At 44.4% G+C, this 19,232-nt stretch overlaps 1 protein-coding gene across 1 annotated transcript; it reads right to left on the bottom strand.

Moving 5' to 3' along the window:
* Positions 1-346: 346 nt before the first annotated feature.
* On the bottom strand, positions 347-15,712 carry PPEF2 (protein phosphatase with EF-hand domain 2). Its single transcript, XM_010206419.2, has 16 exons — positions 15,652-15,712; positions 12,900-13,027; positions 11,907-11,964; positions 10,584-10,759; positions 9,409-9,523; positions 8,056-8,102; positions 7,477-7,643; positions 7,356-7,392; positions 7,118-7,267; positions 6,004-6,339; positions 4,421-4,606; positions 3,629-3,771; positions 3,024-3,130; positions 1,802-1,965; positions 1,149-1,236; positions 347-528 (listed from the first exon to the last, which is right to left on the bottom strand). Exons 1-16 carry the CDS (start codon positions 15,710-15,712, stop codon positions 347-349), a joined length of 2,145 nt encoding a protein of 714 aa, XP_010204721.1.
* Positions 15,713-19,232: the final 3,520 nt, after the last annotated feature.

Genomic DNA, 19,232 nt, shown 5'->3' with positions numbered 1-19,232 from the left:
GCTACACCTGAATAGCGCTGTAACGCACGTCACACGCATTGACGAGATGAGCTAAGTCGCATCTTCCTTTTGAGCAGGAATTTCTACTTAAAACACAGCTCCTTGATACAAATGATCAGAGTTGAAGTGCAGGCTCTCTGTTTCACCCATTACCTTGCCCACATGGCTGTCAGCTGTTGGCTGTGACAGTAACACAGTACAGAGTTTTCAGCCAAACTTTGTACAGGTATGTGCCTTCCCTCTCCCTGCCTTGTGGCTGCAGGCACACTCTGCGGTTGGGTGGGCAGCAGTCCCACTGGCTCCATAGGCAGCCAAGGTGTCAGACATGGCAACCCTCATCAGCTGTTCACTGCTGGGACTGTTTGACAAGACGGAAGGCTTCTAGGAACTCGTTGAAGTCAATGTTTCCATCTTTATTAAAATCAATGCTGCGGACTAAGTCGTTGATGCCATCATCTGTGACCTCAACATTCATGTGAGAGCTGAACAGCTTCCAGGTCTGGTGGAATTCCTCAAATGAGATGAGACCTGTGGAGAGGGAAGGTGCAGCCACTTCAGCGCAAAGACAACGCTGGCACTCCTGCCAGACAGTCCCCACTCAGCATGCAAGGAGGGACCCCCTCCTCATGTTTGATCTCTCATCCCACCCTGCTGCCTACATACCTTGAAGAAAGGAAAGAAATAATTCATAATCTACATTTCACATGCTGCAACTGAATTTCCTATTGTAGAGAACACTGGCTAAAATACAACTTCAAACTGTAAAGACACATAATACAATGTAGAGAACAAAAGATGGCAAAAACTGTTGTATTTTCTCTTCCCTGAAATAATTTGGAGGAGATTGGCTGCTTGAAAGCAGGTAACTCAAGATCCCAAGCAATTGTTGTTGCTGTCATCACAATTTTTGTTCTGTTGAACTACTCCAGAGCAAGTGATTAACAAATCTCTACCCACACCACACATAGTCCCTCAAAATGCATCATGTTTGTGGAAACACACAGTGATATTTCAGAAGGTCTTGAGGGAGAAGCAAAACACAGACTTTAAAACATTAAATAAAAAATGCCTTTGGACATAACTCAAGGAGGCTTAAAAGTAGAATGGAATGCAACAGAGTGACCAGCACCCCCTGCACACCTGCTCACCTGAATGATCTCTGTCGATGATCCTGAATATGGTCTCCAAGTTGGATCTGTTTCGATAAATGACTTCCAGCAAGCTCGACTGGATGTGCTGAAAGACAAGGTTACAGTCCTAGTACCCTTCTGACAGCTGTTTTCTCTGAGCAGTTCCTGCAGTCTTTTCCATAACTAAAAATGTTTACTGCCTTCAAGAATTTGCCAACAATGCACTTTGCATCGTGTCTGCCTTATGAAACAGGTCTGTGATGACTGGACCCTCTGTGCAACCCTGCATTACAGCCCATCAACAACTATTGCTTCCAAACAGCTTTTCCAGGCTAACAGAAGACAGACTTGGACTATGTTTATTAACTATTGCAGAGTAGGTTTTGCTGGGCATAATGAAGAAACTGCAACTCAGAGTTTTCCTATTCAAAAGCTGCATCTAAAACTACCTCTTAGGTTTTGGAGTTTTATTTATTTGATCATATATTTCCACAATGAACTGAATGCCTCTGGACTACTTGCATTCATGCAAGCTTTTCCATCCATTTCAGTATGGTTTTGGATTATACTGGAACCATCTGCTCTCCTTTTGTACCATACTTGGTTTCACATGCTGGGGATCTGGAGAACTGCTTTAAATCGCTCTTTGATGGAAGAGGGTGAGTCCTTACCTCTTGGCTTCTCTGCTCCACGGCCAAGTCGTCCAGCCAGGACTTGTATTCCAGCATGCTGTCCTCTGTGCTGCGCACCAGCTGCGGCCTCAGCATGCGCCAGGGCAAGCCCAGCTGCACAACTGACTCCACTGCCGTTGCCCAGTTGCTCAGTGTGATCTGTCCTGTAAGGAAAAGGGAGAGCCGTGGAGACCTCTGAGAGAGAGGCAGCTCAAAAGAGATGAAGGCAAAGTAAAAAGCCTGCAGCAATACGCATACTTAGTCTGCCATATTGCTGATGGCAACAGCATTCTTTTGTTTCCATGGCACACTGGAGCACTTTGGTACAGGAAAAAACCCTACATGGCTTTACAGACATGAGCCACTGCCTGCACAAGTGCACTTGCTGTTCCTCTCAGTCTCTGCAAGCTTTTGGTCCTTGCAACAAAATAGGGCCCTGGGGCTACAAACATCTGGACAACGGGAAAACACTAACTTTGCATATTTCATGATAACTTTGTGGGCTACAGCCACAGTCACCCTGCAGATCATGGCCTACATGACTGTACTAGTAGTTCCTCAGTGACAGAGGTACATGGAAAAGCCCCTAGTTTGGCAGCTGCTCTAACAGCTGAACTGGAGTTTTGTGAATAATTTGTTGCCAGAGAAGAAAACAAGAAAGCAGTTCTAGCCACAAGAATGCAGTTATGCCAACTCCTTTTGTCTCACAGCCCACAAATGGGCAGTTCTCAACAACACACCTTGATTACTGCTGCAGCAGCAGAGCAGTCTCATCAGCTAGAGAATTATGAACCCTCAGCTTCTTCCGTGGGCTCTGCCAGAGGCAGTTGCCAGTGAGGACATGCCTCGCTTTCCTTGTCCCAGTGATTTTAGACGCCAGGGATGAAGGGGCTCTAGAGAACACCCACCCCTTCCCAAGTGACACATCAGACATGTCCCAGGTTGTCTTTTTTCCAATGCTTCATCCATACTCCAGTTCCAAAAGGTTCTCCTCTTACCAAGCCTAAATTGCTGTACGTAAGGCTCATCACTGCTTGCTTCTCTGACACAACCTTCAGTATAATGCCAGCCTGAGCCATTAACAGGTTTCCAATTGAGATGGTGAGTAGCAGCAGATGGGACCAATGCTCTGGTAACACTATCAGTGAGGAGTCTCCCAACCGGCCACTTCTACACTGTCCTACCTGGCAACTAACCCAAATGTCCCTCAGTTTGAATTTACCCGTATTGTCCTTATCGTAGGCCTTGAATGCACTGATGAGGGCTGAGGTGTGAGCAAAGAGCTTTTCCCGCAAGGCTCGAAAGGCTGACTCCTCTACTCTGCTGATTCTGGAGGACACAGAGAAATACACATTAAAGACTTGCCACACAGTGCAAGAGAAGCTGCACCTTCCCCAGTCCTCTGGCCTGTCTGTGGATTGCCCAAATCCTTGCACAACTGCTTTGCACGGCTGCGGCTGCTTTTGGATGCTTGTGACAAGGCACTGCATGCCAGAAGCACAGTTCCCCAAGCAGTGAATCCCTGCCTCGATGTGTCAAATAATAAAACAGATGGGAACCTCAACAAGGGTCAAAAGTTAAAATTTGACATTTTAAAGAGAAACTGGAAAGTCATCACTCTGTAAAAAAGGGCACTTTCTGATCTTGTAATGCTCCTTCTTCAACCCTTGAGTCTCCCACCACAATTTCTGCTCAAAGCTTGAATCTTCCTCTAGCACTATTTAGTAAATCAAGCTGTGAAAGTTCAGCTCCAGAATCAAGCTTTCTTAAAGCTCCCAGAATTTTCCCTTCTGGAATCTTGACTACGGAGCAACCAGAGAGCCTTGCCTTTGGGTCATGGTGAGAGTGTGGGCTGTCTTGTTTGCTTGGTACTGAACAAAGTGGGGGACAAGGTCTGGTCCCAGCTTCACATAGGCTCCTCTGTTGCTGCCAATCTCGTAGTAGTTTGAGGCTGAAAATATGGTCAGCACCTAACCCACAAAAAAAGCAAGGCATTTACAGTCAGTTCATACATTCTCTATCTCATATGTGTATCAGTGAAAACAAAACTATCCATCCCATCTGGAGTCAGCGGGTGATAACAGCACTGGTTTATGTGGAAAAGGAAGAGCGAGGTGGCAGCTGGCCTTGGAAGCCTTCCAGGTCTGAGTTTCTGGAAGGCAATGCTGGTCTCATGGGTCTGGCCATACGCTGGCTTCTGCCATTTCTCTCCACTCTCCCAACAAACCTCCACTCTCCATTGCAGGAAGCTGAGTCAAAAGTGCCCCTGTGGAAGTCACTGAAGTGACCCTGAATCTTCTGAGAGCAAAGCATGGCTGCAGCAGCTTAGTAATGCAGCCTCTCAGGTGTCATCTTCAGAAACAGCTGCATCAAGTGGGGCAATGGCACAGACGGGTTCAGGTTGTTTCTCGGCTACCATGCACAGGGATGCGCTTTGACTGCACAACAGATGCCCCCGATGGAGTTTGTGGCTGCAGACTGTCCTGACCTAAAACCGCAGCTGTGAACACACTTCAGGAACTCCTAATAAGGCTTTTGAACTCCCAATAAGCCACCACAGAAACGCCACCCTGGTAGGATGGAAACCCAAGTATCCATCACACCATCCTGCTCACCAACCTTCCTGTTGTGACAGAACTCGTAGCCCTCTTGCTTGCACTCGTGGGAACGAATGAGGAACTGCAGGTTGTACTTATCAAGAAACTTCCCTGTCACGTCAGGCCCAAAGTAGCAGCCACCACCTCGCACTGTATTTGTTTTGCAGCCCTCCTGAGGCATAGGGTCACTCCAGAGGATGTCTAAAATCTGAAAGGATTAGAAACATTCACCAAATAAAGTGTACCCAGCAGATCATGTACCTATCAAAGTTTACTGAGCAAATCTCTCTGAATCCCTCCCTGGACTGCTGCTGTTACATAGTGCAGGGAAACAGATGTTTCCTGCATCCAAGCTGAACCACCGTACTGCTCTGCAGGACTGTCACAGACTGGTCCACCACCGAGGTGACAATATTGTGGGTCTGGAGCTACAGGCACACCCAAAGTGCCTGCAGGAAGAAAGGTGGCCGTAAATTGGGTCTGATACAAGCTTTCCCTTTGCTGCCTCTTAAGATTTCAAAGAGTTCTGCCTATCCTCATCCATACCAAAGCACAGGTCCCAGGGCAAGAACACACAGCAGATCCTGAGGCCATGAGCAGGCTCAGTATTAAACTCCTTTGCTCTCCAGTCAGGACATTCTGCAGCCTCCAGAAATTTAAGTAAGTTCTGACTCAGTAACCACTCTTTGGATTAAAGTTTAATCTCCTTAACCCTGACCTCAATATATAGCTTTATGCTGATAAGCTGTGCAGTGCTGGGATGTATGTAATGTGAAGTAACAATGGTTCCAGAGTGCACAGAAGGTGGTTTCAGACAGACCAGTCTAACAAACAGGAAACCAAGTTCCCAGGCTCTCACCTGGCAAGCAATCTGCTCGTGGTGCAGCCCAGCTAAAACCACAAATTCAGTCTGCTCTTAGTACCCAAGGTGATAATTTACTGGGCTCTGCAATCAGTCTTTTCTATTATTTCTCCTTCCCGCAGTAAATCAAGAAAAGCTGTTCCCCTACTCTGTACCTGAGCAGTAGTTATGTTTGTATGATGAATGAGTCCTGTGCTAGGAGCAAATGCTGGGACAGAAGACTTGAGCTCCGAAAGCCAAAAGCCTAGTTAAAGAGGCTGACTCTCAAAGGTAGGAGAATGGCACCAGCAGAAGGGCAGCTACAGCAGTCTAGCACACAGCCTACATTTTCCTGTGCCAGTCTCATGCACAGCTCTTCAGTTGCTAGCAAATTATGCCAAAGGATGGGCTGGCTGTAGTGTAGATATTTAAACAAAACATTCCCAAGCAGCAGAGATCACATGCTCATGGTACAGCTTTTCTTGATCACTTAGCACTGAATGATCAGAACACCAAGCTGTCTCAGGGTACAGAGCAGTAGACACAAAACGGCACAAAGCCTGTTAGCCTGCCCACTGGAACTTCAGCACTGTACAAAGCAGCAAAATATATTCCACTGTACAAAGCAGCAAAAATCTCCCTGCAGAAAGAGAGGTCTGTGCACTCACCCAGGTGTTTTGTACTGAGATTCCTCATAGCAGAGATCAAATCTGCAGGAGGCATCCATGGCCCACTGAGCTCAGGGCCCCGCTTAGGCTACTGACCTGCTTCCAGTACTCCTGTTGAGTCCAGCACGGCCCATCTGGATCAGTCAAGGAGACCATGCTGGAATAGGTGAGCTCCTCTGGCTCCGACTCACTGATGTCCACCAGCCGCCGGCACGACTCAATTTGCTCCTGCACTGTCTGTCGGACCCACCTGGAGAACTCCAGTCTGTTGGCCATGCTGGGAGCCTGGGCTGACCGAGGCTGGGGAGATAAACTGGGAGATGCCTCCTTCCCTGCTGGGTCAGCCTCTACTTTGCTCTCCCCATTTATTTCCTGTATTTCCACATTTGTATTGGACTCTTTGCTTTTCTTCCCTCTTAATACAGAAAGAAACTGAAAGAAGCAACAGGGAAAAGAGAGCTGGTCACATCACTTGGAAAAACTACATCTCCAGTTTTAAGATCTTCCCTTTGCAGACTGTTAAGTGACCCAAATCTCTGAGCCTCAATTCCCTTTGCTGCCATTAAATGCTCATTAATTGTGGGAGTTTACTAGTGCTGTCCTTTCAGATGTGCCATTCTGGGTTTACAGAGGGGCCTCACATCCATCCTGGCTATGGATGTAGCCTCGCTGACTTGATGCTGCTCAGATATTTCATGAAAGGCAGAGTACATGGATTTCATCTGCAATGTGAACTAGGTGACAGAATGAGGGAAGGACTAGCGACTATACCAGTGCCTGTCATGACATTTGGAGAAGGGAAGAAGTATTTCTCAACTGCAAACCGAGGCAGAGACAACTTAAACGACATATCAAAATCCTTCTGTAAATCTAGGAAGAAAAATAGGCTGAGGAACTGTGGGACAAAGTCTCCTCATCACTGTGTTTTTCCAGTCAGCACCAACATCTATTACCTGTGCCATTACCCCCCAGTTCCCTGGCTATGATTCTTAACATTTTCCAGGTGCCAAGAATGCTTCTTCACACCTTCTGCACACTCACTATTAAACCAAAGTGATCCACTCCGAGCCCGTACTTGAACACAGTTTGTCTGGGAAGACTGTCCTTTAGATTATTATCATCAACAGCCAAGCTGACATGTAGAAGTAAGCTCCTCACCACAAATCAGCAACACTGTTGTCTCTCGCAATATCTAAGAAAGAAAACTTACTTTGTTCCTTTGAATTTTCTCAAGCATGTCCAGGTCAGTAGTGTCAGAGATGCCCCCATGTATAATGAGGACTTTCTGATCAATCAGGGTAGCCAAGGGCAGCCAGCAAAATACATTCTGAATCATCTTCAAGATTTTCTTCCCATGGACCTAGGAGGACAGGTCAAAAAGGAAAAAATGAAGCATGGCCTTCAAAGTCTATGTTTCAGTGGTAAAGGAGACACAAACATCTGCCTACCTTGTATTTCTGCATTACTTCTTTGGTGAAACCGTAGCTAAAGGAACAGGAGAAAGAAAGTTCAGTGGGATTTCACAGTGACACCCCTGACAGCACAACCAGCCCTACACAGAACACATACCGTAAGTTGACCATATGGTCTTCATGGTTCCCACGGTTGAGATGAAGCTCTTTGGGGTAGATCAAGAGGAAGGCAAAGAGGATGATGAGGATCTCAAGGGACTGTTTGCCTCTGTCTACAAAGTCCCCATTGAACACATAGGACTTGGAAGGAGAAGGAAGGCCATTCTGTAAAAGAGGGGAACAGGTGGGTGACAGAAGAGAGGCCTGCCCACGATCTTCTCCCCACACGCACATTCTCTCACTCCTGCCCCAGGTTACCCAATACAATAGATCCTGATTCTTATTTTTATCCTGGATGTTCCCGGTGGCAAATGCAACAAAAAGTGAAAGCTGGCAGTCTGAAAGGGTCACCATTGGTGCTGGCACTTACAAAAATGTCCACTGGCACTTCCCAAATGTATATCAGATTTCAAAGTCAGAGAATAAGCATCTGTTTTGTAAAGCCACTTAAAACCAGTCAAATTGACCTGGAGAACTGCACATGAAGGGCCCAGTTTTGCAAACTCTCCTCAGCAGGAGCCATGCAATAGATAGCCCTTGCAATGCCATACAGCCTCCCTCCAAATACAGTGCCTACCTTATAAAATATGAGGAACAAATCATCCAGCTGCCCATGCAAGTCTCCTAACAGGCACAAAAAGACAAGTCACTGTATGTTCATCTTAAACTTAAAAAAACAACAATAAATTACTTTCTATGAAGTATCTCTTCTGTAAATTAACAGCCACTGAAATGTTTGGGGAAGTACAAGGTGCAAGTTTCCTTACATTGAGGCAATACACCCAAAGGAAAAGGACATGGTGCAAAAGCTTGAGCTGAAGCCTGAGAAGGACAGCAGAAAACCTACAGCAGCTTCTGAAGACTGATTCAGAGCTTTGTTCATTTATCTCTTATGATTACACAGCAAGGCACAAGAAACTATTTGACTTTGATCATTACATGGGAGAAACCTTTGCATACAAAATAATAATCCAACTAAATTTGTATTTAACAGGATGTGGAAAAAGAGATTTCTTTTCCAGAAGCTGACTGGATGTGTGTTCTGTACATATTTCTCAGAAATAACTCAAAGTTAAAACAGTAGTCCCAGAGCAAGAAAGTAATGGTGAAAAGCTTTGCCTGTTTCAAATTTACGTGATAGGACACATAGGTGTGTTTGTATTCTGAATCTAAATGCATAAGCTGATGCTAATGAAGACTCAACCAGAACAGCTCCAGGACTTTGTTTTTTTAATAATCCCAGGCCACAGAACAGGACAGAAAATGACTGAGTTTTGAGGCCGGTCCTTATGTAGATGTTAGTAAAAGGACTCCAAGTCTGGAGTGACAGAATACAGACAAATTTGAATCTAGTTGAAAAACTCTTTAAATCTTCACTGTAATGTGTAACAATTTTAAGAGCCACAGGCCATCATTATCACCTTTCCTCTTCCCTTAGACAAATGTATATATAATTATTTTCCATTCACACCTCCTCCTCTCCTGGCACTTCTTAACAATGCCACTGCTACAGCTGGCTATGCCAAGCAGAACACTACCATGTAGGGACAGGGTTTGTTAGCGACGTATGCCAAAATATCTCAGGGAAGCCAAACATAGACTACAAGTAGACAAACTACCTTCCCTCAACATCCCTATCCCATTCCAGACCAAGCAGAAATGAGGCCATGATGCAGACTTGCTCTTTTTCAGTCTCCAGACTAGTCTTCACAGCAGCTCACATATAGCATCATAGGGCAAACACAGATATTTTGGACAGCCCCAGTTACCTCTCAATGCAACACACGTTTTTATTACAGACCGTTATTTGTGTTCCACACTCGTACAGAGAGAGGCACAACACTCTCACTACTGTTTTATGTCTTTTCCACCCATTCCACATGAACATTCTGCTCCAGAGGCTGCACAGGGCCCTCCCACCCAGACGTACCACACACGGTGACCTCCTCGCTATAGCAGGTGGAGACATGGCTGATGTTTGGCAACTGCTTGAGGTGCTTCCTGGTCTCATGCAGGAGGTTTAAGACATAGCGAGCGTGGAGCTGCTACTAGGAGAAAGTGAAGGATTAAAGCAGGAAATCAGTGACCTCTGAGCAGTGACACAGTTGTGTCTGCAGAGGCCCTAAGGACTCACCATGATAGCCTGCATGGCAGAAACTCTCACTGGGATGACAGTGCTGACCTATGGGCTTTGCAAACAAGATGAAGCAAATGCTGGGAAACAGCAAAACAGAAGACACTTGCCCAACACAGACTGGCCTCAGCACTGGGAGGGCTGGCAAGAGAACCCAAAAGCCCTAGCATCTTGTGATCAAGGCTATATCCACCAGGCAATGCCATCTCTGGGAGCAGCAGAAATTCCAGCCCAGTACCACAGGTAAGAAGCTGCTTCTCTAGATCTTTCTCAGCCTTATCTAACTTAGGGCAAGCCCTTGGCCATGATGTGTCCCGTAGAAACATGTTTGCTCAAAGCCAGCCTGTAGACGTTTTGTATTAGTCAAGATACTAGATTTCTTTGGTTTAGAAGTAATTTTGTTTAGAGAAGGGATGTTTTGGCTTATTTTGCAGTTCAGCACCTTGACTGAGGGATGGCAGCAGAACACTGTAATTGTACAAAGACCTGTCTTGTCAGTGCTGCTGAATCAGTACTGGATTTCCTCATCAAAAACCTCACATTTTATATTTTAAATGTGAGTCAAAGTTGCATGGCACAAAATGTAATTGTAATCCAGTGTTTCCATTTGGGCCATTGTGTACATTTTTACAAATTGAGGAACTGCCATAAAAATGACTGAATGTTTCAATATGTACTGTTGTGCGGGGGGGAGGCGGGGTGGGGGGTCCCTTTTTTCATTAAATTCAGATTAATCTTGGCACATACAAGAACTTCTCAGTTTTGTCAGAACTGCATTTTCAGGAACAAAAAAAAAGTTCCTATGTTAAGGGGAAATATCTACCAGATCATTTCCGTCTCCCTTTGCTCAACAGCCTGCCAGCTCACTGTACTTCAGTCAGCTTAGTTTATTAAAAAGTCTGAAACCAAATTATGTGTCCTACACTCCTGTGCAGAGAGGAGGAGAACATGGTTCCTTATCTGATCCTTACTTGTTTCTGTTTGAAAGCTTCCAGCAAGGCAGTTGCATGGTCAGGAAGGAGTGGGAAGGAGAGACGGGGTCCGGTGTAGGAGTCTGGCACCACCATGGATTCGTAGTCACAGTATTTTTCCAGCTCTGCATCTTTGAAGCTTTCCCCACTTATGAACATGCGACTGATAAAGTCCCCTGGATGGCAGGTTGGTCAGTTTGATTAGGGTTTTTTTTCAAAGAAAAAAAAGAGACAAGAAGCAGTTAAGCTGTCTCAATACAGCTTTCTAATAATGTGCTAAAGAAAAGCAGCTTGGTTAGGCTAGAGCTCACAAGCAATGGCAGTAGCAGAGGATATCTCTGAGCTTGCCACTGCTACAGAATGAGCAGTGGGGAGAAGGCTGCAGGGACAAGTTTCCGTGTGCCCTGTGTCAGGCAGTGCTGGCAGTTACACTAGTTTCTGCAAAACTCAGGTAGAGCCAGCTGGACATCAGTTGCCATGCCTAATTGAAATCTTATTTTCAATGACAAGTTAAAGCAAACTGTAGAATAAGGATCTGTCTCCTATGTGCCGCTGTTTTTTCTTAGCTTGCACCCACATTCTCAGTGTTGCACAAAATGTCTATAAATATGCATTATATTCTCATTGCTGTAACAGCCCAGAGCCCAACTCAAGGAACAGGACATTACTGTCCTGTTTTACAGACACTGAAAAAAAGTCTTCCTCAACAGGGCTTTGATTAAAACATGTGAGGCAGTTGTGAGAAAAAGAGGGGCAGTTTGAAAGGAAGGAGGGAGCACTTCAGCAGGCTCTGGTCAGCAAAACAAATAGTTCCTTTTGACTTAGGACCATCAGATGTCTGAGCTAAACTCATTAGCAAGTTCCCAGCACTAAGAAATAACACATAATGCTCTGTGCAGATTCAGGAAGATACTGTATTAGTTCCCAGGGCACTTCTCCCTCTCTCAGAGATTAAATATAAATAAACACCATAGAGCACAGTTTCCTAAAGATGGATTCTCTTACTTCAGAAATGGACTCTGCAAAGCCCTGGTTACCAGGGATCATGGGAAAAAAGATTTCTAATACCGCTCTTACAAAACATACTGAGGTTTTATCCCCCCTTCCAGCTCCTAAGGAGCAGGAATTGCCTCACATCTCTTCCACAGCTCTGATGGTCTCCAGATAATTCACTCCCTATCCAAACTCCTGATGATATTGCTGTTGAGACTCTCTTGGCTCCCTTTACCATGCTGATGTGCCAGCATTGGGCAATGAAACAATGGAGGGTGCAACCTTCTGAGCTCCTGGCGCAACATCTACAAACTGCACATAGAAGCTTACTCTCTTTACTGCTGCTTGGCGTGAAGTGGTCCATGAGGTAACTGAAGAAATTGTGAAGCTACAAGAAGAGAGAGAGCCCATCATCATTCATCCTGGAATGAAAGTCTGCAGAGTGGCAATGTAACGTGATCTTATTTCCAGAAGTATTATCTCTGCTCTTATCGTGTTGTCTGGCATGTACAACAAATCATGCTATGCCAGTTTTAGTTTTGAATAGCTTGTGATGAAGTAAAAAAAGTAGCTTTACCTTCAGACATATGGGTGGTGGTACACACCTCTAAGCCCTCCCTCTCCCCGCCTGACAGCAAGGCAACCATACAGGAGAGTATTAAAGCATAACAAACCAACTAGGCTTGCCTATTGTGTTCAGACTTGGGAAAAACAATGTTAAATGGTCCTCACTGCTTTCTTTCATGACTCATTACTTAGGGTTTCATCAGCCAGAAGCAGTCAGGAAACCACTAGGATAAAAACTGGGAACTGAGACCGTTTAGTCTAGAAAAGAGAAGACTGAGGGGGCATCTCATTAATATTTACAAATATCTTAATAGTGGGTGCCAGGAGATTGGGACATCCCTTTTTTTGATGGTAGCTAGCAACAGGACAAGGGGTAATGATATGAAGCTGGAACACAGAAAATTCCATTTAAACATAAGAAAAAGCTATGTCACTGTTCAGGTGAGGGAGCCCTGGCACAGGCTGCCCAGAGAGGGTGTGGAGTCTCCTTCCTTTGAGGTCTTCAAGAGCCTGGACGTGTTCCTGTGCAACCTGATCTAGGTGAACCTGCTTCTGCAGGGGGGCTGGACTGGATGATCTCCAAAGGTCCCTTCCAACCCCTACCATTCTATGATTCTATGAAAAAGGAGCAGCAAACCCAGCCCCTGGCCACTGAAACACTTGTGTTACCAGCCAGCAACCAGGAAGAAGGGAGTCTGAGGCACAGAAACCACTCTCCTAGGTATTTTCCTACATACCCCTTCCCTTGTGCCTTACCTTGATCTGATCCTGCTCGCAGGCATACTCAATGGATTGGAAGATTCTCCAGGTGCAACGTCGGCGCATTTCCAGCCGAGCGACATAGCGCCGATACCAGCGCTGGATCAAGACGGCTGCCTTGAAAGCTAAGGGACAAAACCAAAGCCAATCTCCTGTACCCTGCCACTGCTCCTTTCCCCACTGACAATTCAAGAGGGATGTTTCTTTTTTCAGGAGTGTTTTCAGGAAAGGTGTTCTGATGCCTAAATGTTAAGGATAATAAAACACACACTGCTTTTCACCACGCTGCAAGAGGTTCATCTGACCATGCCTGAGCAGAAACCTCTGAAACAATTCTAACCATTGCTTCTGGCTCCTCAGCACCAGTGCTAAGAAGAACTTATCAGGGTCTAAAGATCCAAACATGTTTGCAGTATTAATAGACAGTTTCCTCCCTTTCTGTCTGGCTTGATGATTTTCATGTCCATCTTACAGTCTAGGTGCTGGACTTCAGGAAACCAGAGATTTGACTGAGGCCACATGAAGTCACAAGAAACACAAGACACCAAATCTTCTTCCATAAAACCATGTTACTGTTACAACACTAGGAGCTGCAGAGCACAAGAAGGGAAGAGCTACTGTTGTGCACCTGGGGAACTGAGTCACAGTGAAGTCATTGGCAAGCAAGTAAGACTTGGTCAGCCTCAATTGAAGAATAACTTATGTATGCTTTGCCTCAGCTCCACATCTTGTTGAGAAAATGTTATTTACTTACTGATGTGCTGGGCTATAAAACGAAATTAAAGGTTGGCTTTATTTCCTGCAGTTTGGTGCTCCTGGGGCTACCTCTTCAAGCCTCCTTTACAGCAAACTCACCACTAGCTGTCTTACTCCCTGCACAGTAATTTGGTTGGCTTCTAACCATGAGCATATTCACAATATCCCTCTAAAATAAACAACTTCTACATATCTTGCATTCCCTTAACAATGGATAAATGTCCAGTTACTGCAGTAAGAGTCAGATGTATTTCAACTGAGTCCCAAGCAGAAACTCATAGTAATGACTCTCCATAAACCAATGAAAACAAGATCTTTTGAAACAAATAATATCCACGAAAGACACGCTACTAAGCACATAGTGAACATATATACCACCATCCACAGCATTTTAAGCTGCAGGTGGGCAAGCCATTGTTTTTTCACATTGCTTTTACAGAGATTGACTGTGACTGAAAAAGCCAGGTATTCTAATTTACCAGCTTACCTGTGTGAGTTTCATCTGGCAGTGTGTGCACTAGATTAGGGAAAAAAATAATTAAATATATATTTATCCACATTTTATGAGGATCCAAGCAGTAAACTGAATCATACATCATCATATAAGGTACTGAAAGCATTCCAAAGTGTCAGCACTCAAACTGAACACACACATGTTCATGCTAGCAGTATAGTTCACAGACCAGCATACAGGAGGAGGTCTGCACCTTCTCTCAGGTTCCCATCACCTTCACTCAAGTGCACGGCCAGTTTAAGAGAGCTCTGAGGGCTACACTTTCCATCAGGAATGGCCTCTGGGTCTTGAACAAGGCAGGGACAGGACTTCTCCTGGCACATTGTACCTGGGTGGGAAATCCTCAACAGCTCCACATGTGCAGATAATCAGATCTGAAGGACTTTGAGAGCCAAATGCAAGAAATTCAAAGGAGTTTTACTGCCATTGGAAACTGTTGATGTGGTATGAGAACTCATCTAGCATTTCAAATAAGTAACTAGTTTTATGTTACACTTTCATTATTCTTATAAAATAGCCATTCTCATAAAATAGCCCTGAACTTGCTGGGAAAGTCCATGATTCTCTGGTGTTACAGGCAATAGGGAAGTCTAGCTTACTTCAATAAAAGGAGGAGTTTTTCAACAACAACAACAAAATTACAAAAAAGTCCAGATCACATCTGGCATCCCTGCTTTCTTGACTTCTAAATGCAAACACTGCTTTTGTTTTCAAAGCACTTGCAAACAGTTTGCTCCATACTGCTGTTCTGCCAATGCTGATGATGGAGTGATTCCAACAACAAAGAATATAATCTCTTCACTTCTTTTACACTTCCTTAGTTGTAAATTCTCACTCATACTCCCTTTGTTCCACAGCAAACTTAAGCACACACCCAGAAAATCGACGGTATCATACAGAGGGTCTCATAAAGGTAAATCATTACAGCTCCATAAACAAGTCTAGGTTATTACCAGAGATCAAGAGCACTGTGCTGGTGTAACTAGAAAAAAGCATACTTTTTGCTTTTCAGCTTTTCTTAGCCACACCACCTTACCTTCTTTAGAACCAGACTTATTTTAGCTTCACTAATTCTGCTTTATCAGTCCTGTGCCACTCACCCAGGCTTTTAACAGGGAGTCTCCCAGAAGCAGCAGAGTGATACCATCTATCTCACTGTCAGCACACAACACACACCTTAGTCTGCAATTCGTTAGTCCATCAGATGTTAGTTCTAACTCAGTTGGCTTTTGCTGCTTCATTTCTGGTCAGGTTTTGACTGATTTTAATCTAATCCTGGTCTAAATGGCTGTTACTTTCTCAAACATGTCAGTCTTCTGCCTAACAGCTGAATGTCCTCATCACAGGATACTGAAAGACATAACCTCACTTCAATACTATGAGGAAAACCAGGTACCTCAGAAAAGAAACCCTTCCACTGTAACCTCCCAACAGCACGAGCAGGAGCAGACAGGAAAAGATTCTTTTTCAAAGACTCACCGTTTTCAGACTTCTGCAGGGAGTACTTGTAGTTGGCATTTACAGAACTACCAGATCCCATGTTTTCCAACCAGTGCTCCTAGGATGTTGCAGACTGGCCCAGTATCACCAAAACCACAAAAGAGATGTGGGAAAGACCATTTGGTCAGAATCAAAACAGCTGCAACATGTCCCAGAGTTCCCAGAATCTGTAATTAAATATATTAACACGTATTAAGATCAATGAGCAGATTGCTTGTCTTGTCCCAAGTACATCTTTCACCAGCAGGTTTTTCCAGCTGCTTTGTTGTCTTCTAGACAATTCGAGATGAGGATTTCTGTCTTACTGCTCTAAATTTCAAGTCAGCTGTATGAATAGGAATCATCTCAGCACCTTTTCTAATTGTATTGAAATGGCAGAGACCGCCTATCTGGGTATGGTAATTGCATGGTAGATGTCTAAATCAGGCACTCATGTACTCTCACGGTGCTTCACGTGCCTAATTTTAGGCTGCTGAACTCTAAGCAATATAGCAGTCCTTGACTTCAGATGTTATGGTAAAATAATCCTGATTGAACCCTGAGAGCAGACCACATCTCTGAATCCTCGCGCTACCTCCCCCTTCCTCAGGCACAGCTGAAGCACCTGGCCGAAGGTGCTAAAATACTACACGCCTGTGTGTGGGAGGCATTTGTACACAGGAAGTCATTAAGGTGATTCCTGAACAATCAGTATATGCAGGCAAGTATTCATGCATGTAGCCATCTGTGAAGGACAACTCGTTATGAGGCATGAACACACGAATGGCATTTAAATCTATTTGCAATACCACAGCTAGAGGGGAGATAAGTCTAAAGTAACAATTAGGTATCATAAGAAAATAATCAGCTTTGTTAAACACTGCTTTCCTTCACCTCACAGATCTGTGATTATAACATTGATTGCTCGGATCCTGGCCAGTACCAAAGGACAGGACAGGCAGGCTTTGGTAACCTCAGTGCTGCAGGGGGCTCCGGTCAGAGCAAACTGATCCTATTTCAAGATTAGGTCAAATTCTGAAATCTGTCACTTTGAAGACAACCAGAACATCATCTACAATCAGACATGCTTTCTCTGCAAAAAAGCAAAACAACAAATACCACGCACTGCTGTCAAAGAGGGCCCAGGCTGTACTGCATAACAATTATACAGATTTTTATTGTAACCCAGAGCTGGGGCAGGAAAAAGCTGAGAAAGAGAGAGAAGGAAATAAACACCTGTTAAAATGTTAAAGCCTAGTTCTAGTGGGAAACCACAGTTCAAAGGATTCTGAAGGGCCAGGACAGTGACTACAGAGGCATTTCTCCTTTTCTTATTTCCCACAATCCTTTTGCCTCCTTCAATCTCTTTCCACCTAACCCACATCTTTCCTCTCAAAATAGCTACGGATCTGTAGAAACACTAATTGGAGGAGCACATCCGGTGTTGTATAAGGTGCATGTGTGCAGTGTTTGCTCAGGAAAACAAGCTGTGCTAAGGCAACACTTCAGCATGGACAGTTTCCAAGGCAGAGGAAATGCTGAAATTCTGCCTTGCCCAGGATTTCAAGTTGAACAATGGCATCTTCACAATAACTGTGTGACCCAACAGGAGGATATATAGCAATGCTCTCAACAAAATAACAATCACTCTGGGTTTATTCAAACAACGTTATTTGGCATGAATACCCGTGTAAAAATATGACCTGAAATCACTGCTGAATTATACCCAATTGTATCTCGTGCTTTATGGCCTTTGTGCTTCAATAATGCAGGTACTCTTGACTACTTTTCAGGTTATTAACTACTCATATGGACAACTGCAGACGGAAATTCAAATCCTTAGCATTCAAAGCTTTTATTTGTAACCTTGTACAAGGTAAATCGCATTTCAGGAGAAACAAAATCTCAAGCTCAGAATTTCTCAAGTGTAGACCTATAACTCCCATCTGGCTATCCAAACAACAATTTCTGTTCAAAGATACAAATCTAAACATTTCAGCAAGTACTAGTTATTGTCGTGGTTTAATCCCAGCCAGCAACTAAGCACCACACAGCTGATCAATCCCCCTCCAGCAGCATGGGGAGGAGAATTGCATGAAAACACAACTCATGGATTAATATAAGAACAGTTTAATATAAAAAATGAAATAAAATGTATTCATAACAATAATTGAAACAAAATAGATAATAATTGTAATGAAAATTAAGATAACAGAGAAATAAAACCCAAGAAAAGACAAGTGAAGCCCAAGGCAGTTGCTCACCGCCTGCTGACCAATGCCCAAGCAGTGATCTGGCCACCCCTACCCACCAAGTTCCCCTGTCTCTGTACTGGGCATGATGTCTTATGGTATGGAATAGCCCTGTGGCTAGTTCAGGTCAAGTCTCCTGGCCATGCTCCCTCCCTGCATCTTGTGCCCCTGCTTGCCAGCAGAGCCTGGGAAACTGAAAAATCCTTCACTTAGGATAAGCTCTACTTGGCAATGACTACAACATTGCTGTGTTACCAACATTATTCTCATACTGAATCCAAAACACAGCCCTGTACCAGCTACTAGAAAAGAAACTAAGTCTATCCCAGCTGAAACCAGGATAGCTTCCCAGGGAAACAATGATGTGAATGATTAGCTTGCTGTCAGGACCTTGCTTTAAAAACAAACATCCCCAAGCACCTCCACTTACTGCAGTGGCCTGACAGGGCATTCTGAAACAGCATGACACAGGTGCCTTCCCGATGAAGTGACACCCAAAGACATACTCCAGCTAGTAACAGGAGTTCAGTCCCCAGGGCCAGATTCAAGCCACTCCCAAGAACCCTGAAATGTGGTTAGTACTGACAAGTGTTCCTACACACCAGAGGTAACACAGTCTGTGTGCCTAGCTCTGTCTTCAGAGCTGCCTAGGAAGCTGACAGTACCAGCTTCAAAAGAAGATGGATGCTTTATCTTTTTGGAAGAGCCGAGTGCCTTTAAACACTCTTAATGCAGACAATGAAGAAAAGAGTCCTTTTAAGGAACCAGACCACTTCCAGGTCACTTTTTAAAAATGGAGAACAACTTGGAAGTAGGTGCTGAGGTACAGAAGAGGTATTGTGCTGGCTTAGGATGCATTCAGAGGTACTGTCTATCTCTTTTTGATAAAGTGTGTCCTTATTTTTGAGAGCATCTTTGGAGACACAGAATAAAAGTTTTCATTACCCCACAAAACAAACAAGCATTTGTTATTTGGACAGCCCTACTTTAAACATAAACTTTGGCCATTCATATGAAGAGATGATCTACTGTTAGTCTGTCCTAGGGGCACCTGCAGAGAGTAAGCACAGGCAAAGACTCCTACCTGTTTCCCTGATTGTGAGCACTCAATAGGTCCCTCTCAGGTAGCTCCTGGAGCTGTGAACTGTTTTTCATTTTGTTACCTTCAGACTTTTCTGAGGGCCACAGCCTGAGCAAAGGAGTTCACAGCAGCAAACCAGAGACTCCAATGGAATCTTAGTTGTTCCAAGGGTTGGAGGAGCGAGGAAGATTTAGAGCCAGTCTAACTAAGCACCTATGATTCTTCCTTACCCACTGAACAGTGATGTG

Source organism: Colius striatus, chromosome 3 (assembly GCF_028858725.1).
Source record: "Colius striatus isolate bColStr4 chromosome 3, bColStr4.1.hap1, whole genome shotgun sequence".
NCBI classification, from domain to species: Eukaryota; Metazoa; Chordata; class Aves; order Coliiformes; family Coliidae; genus Colius; species Colius striatus.
The sequence above is the reverse complement of the archived record's forward strand: the minus strand, read 5'-3'. Positions and strand labels throughout refer to the sequence as shown.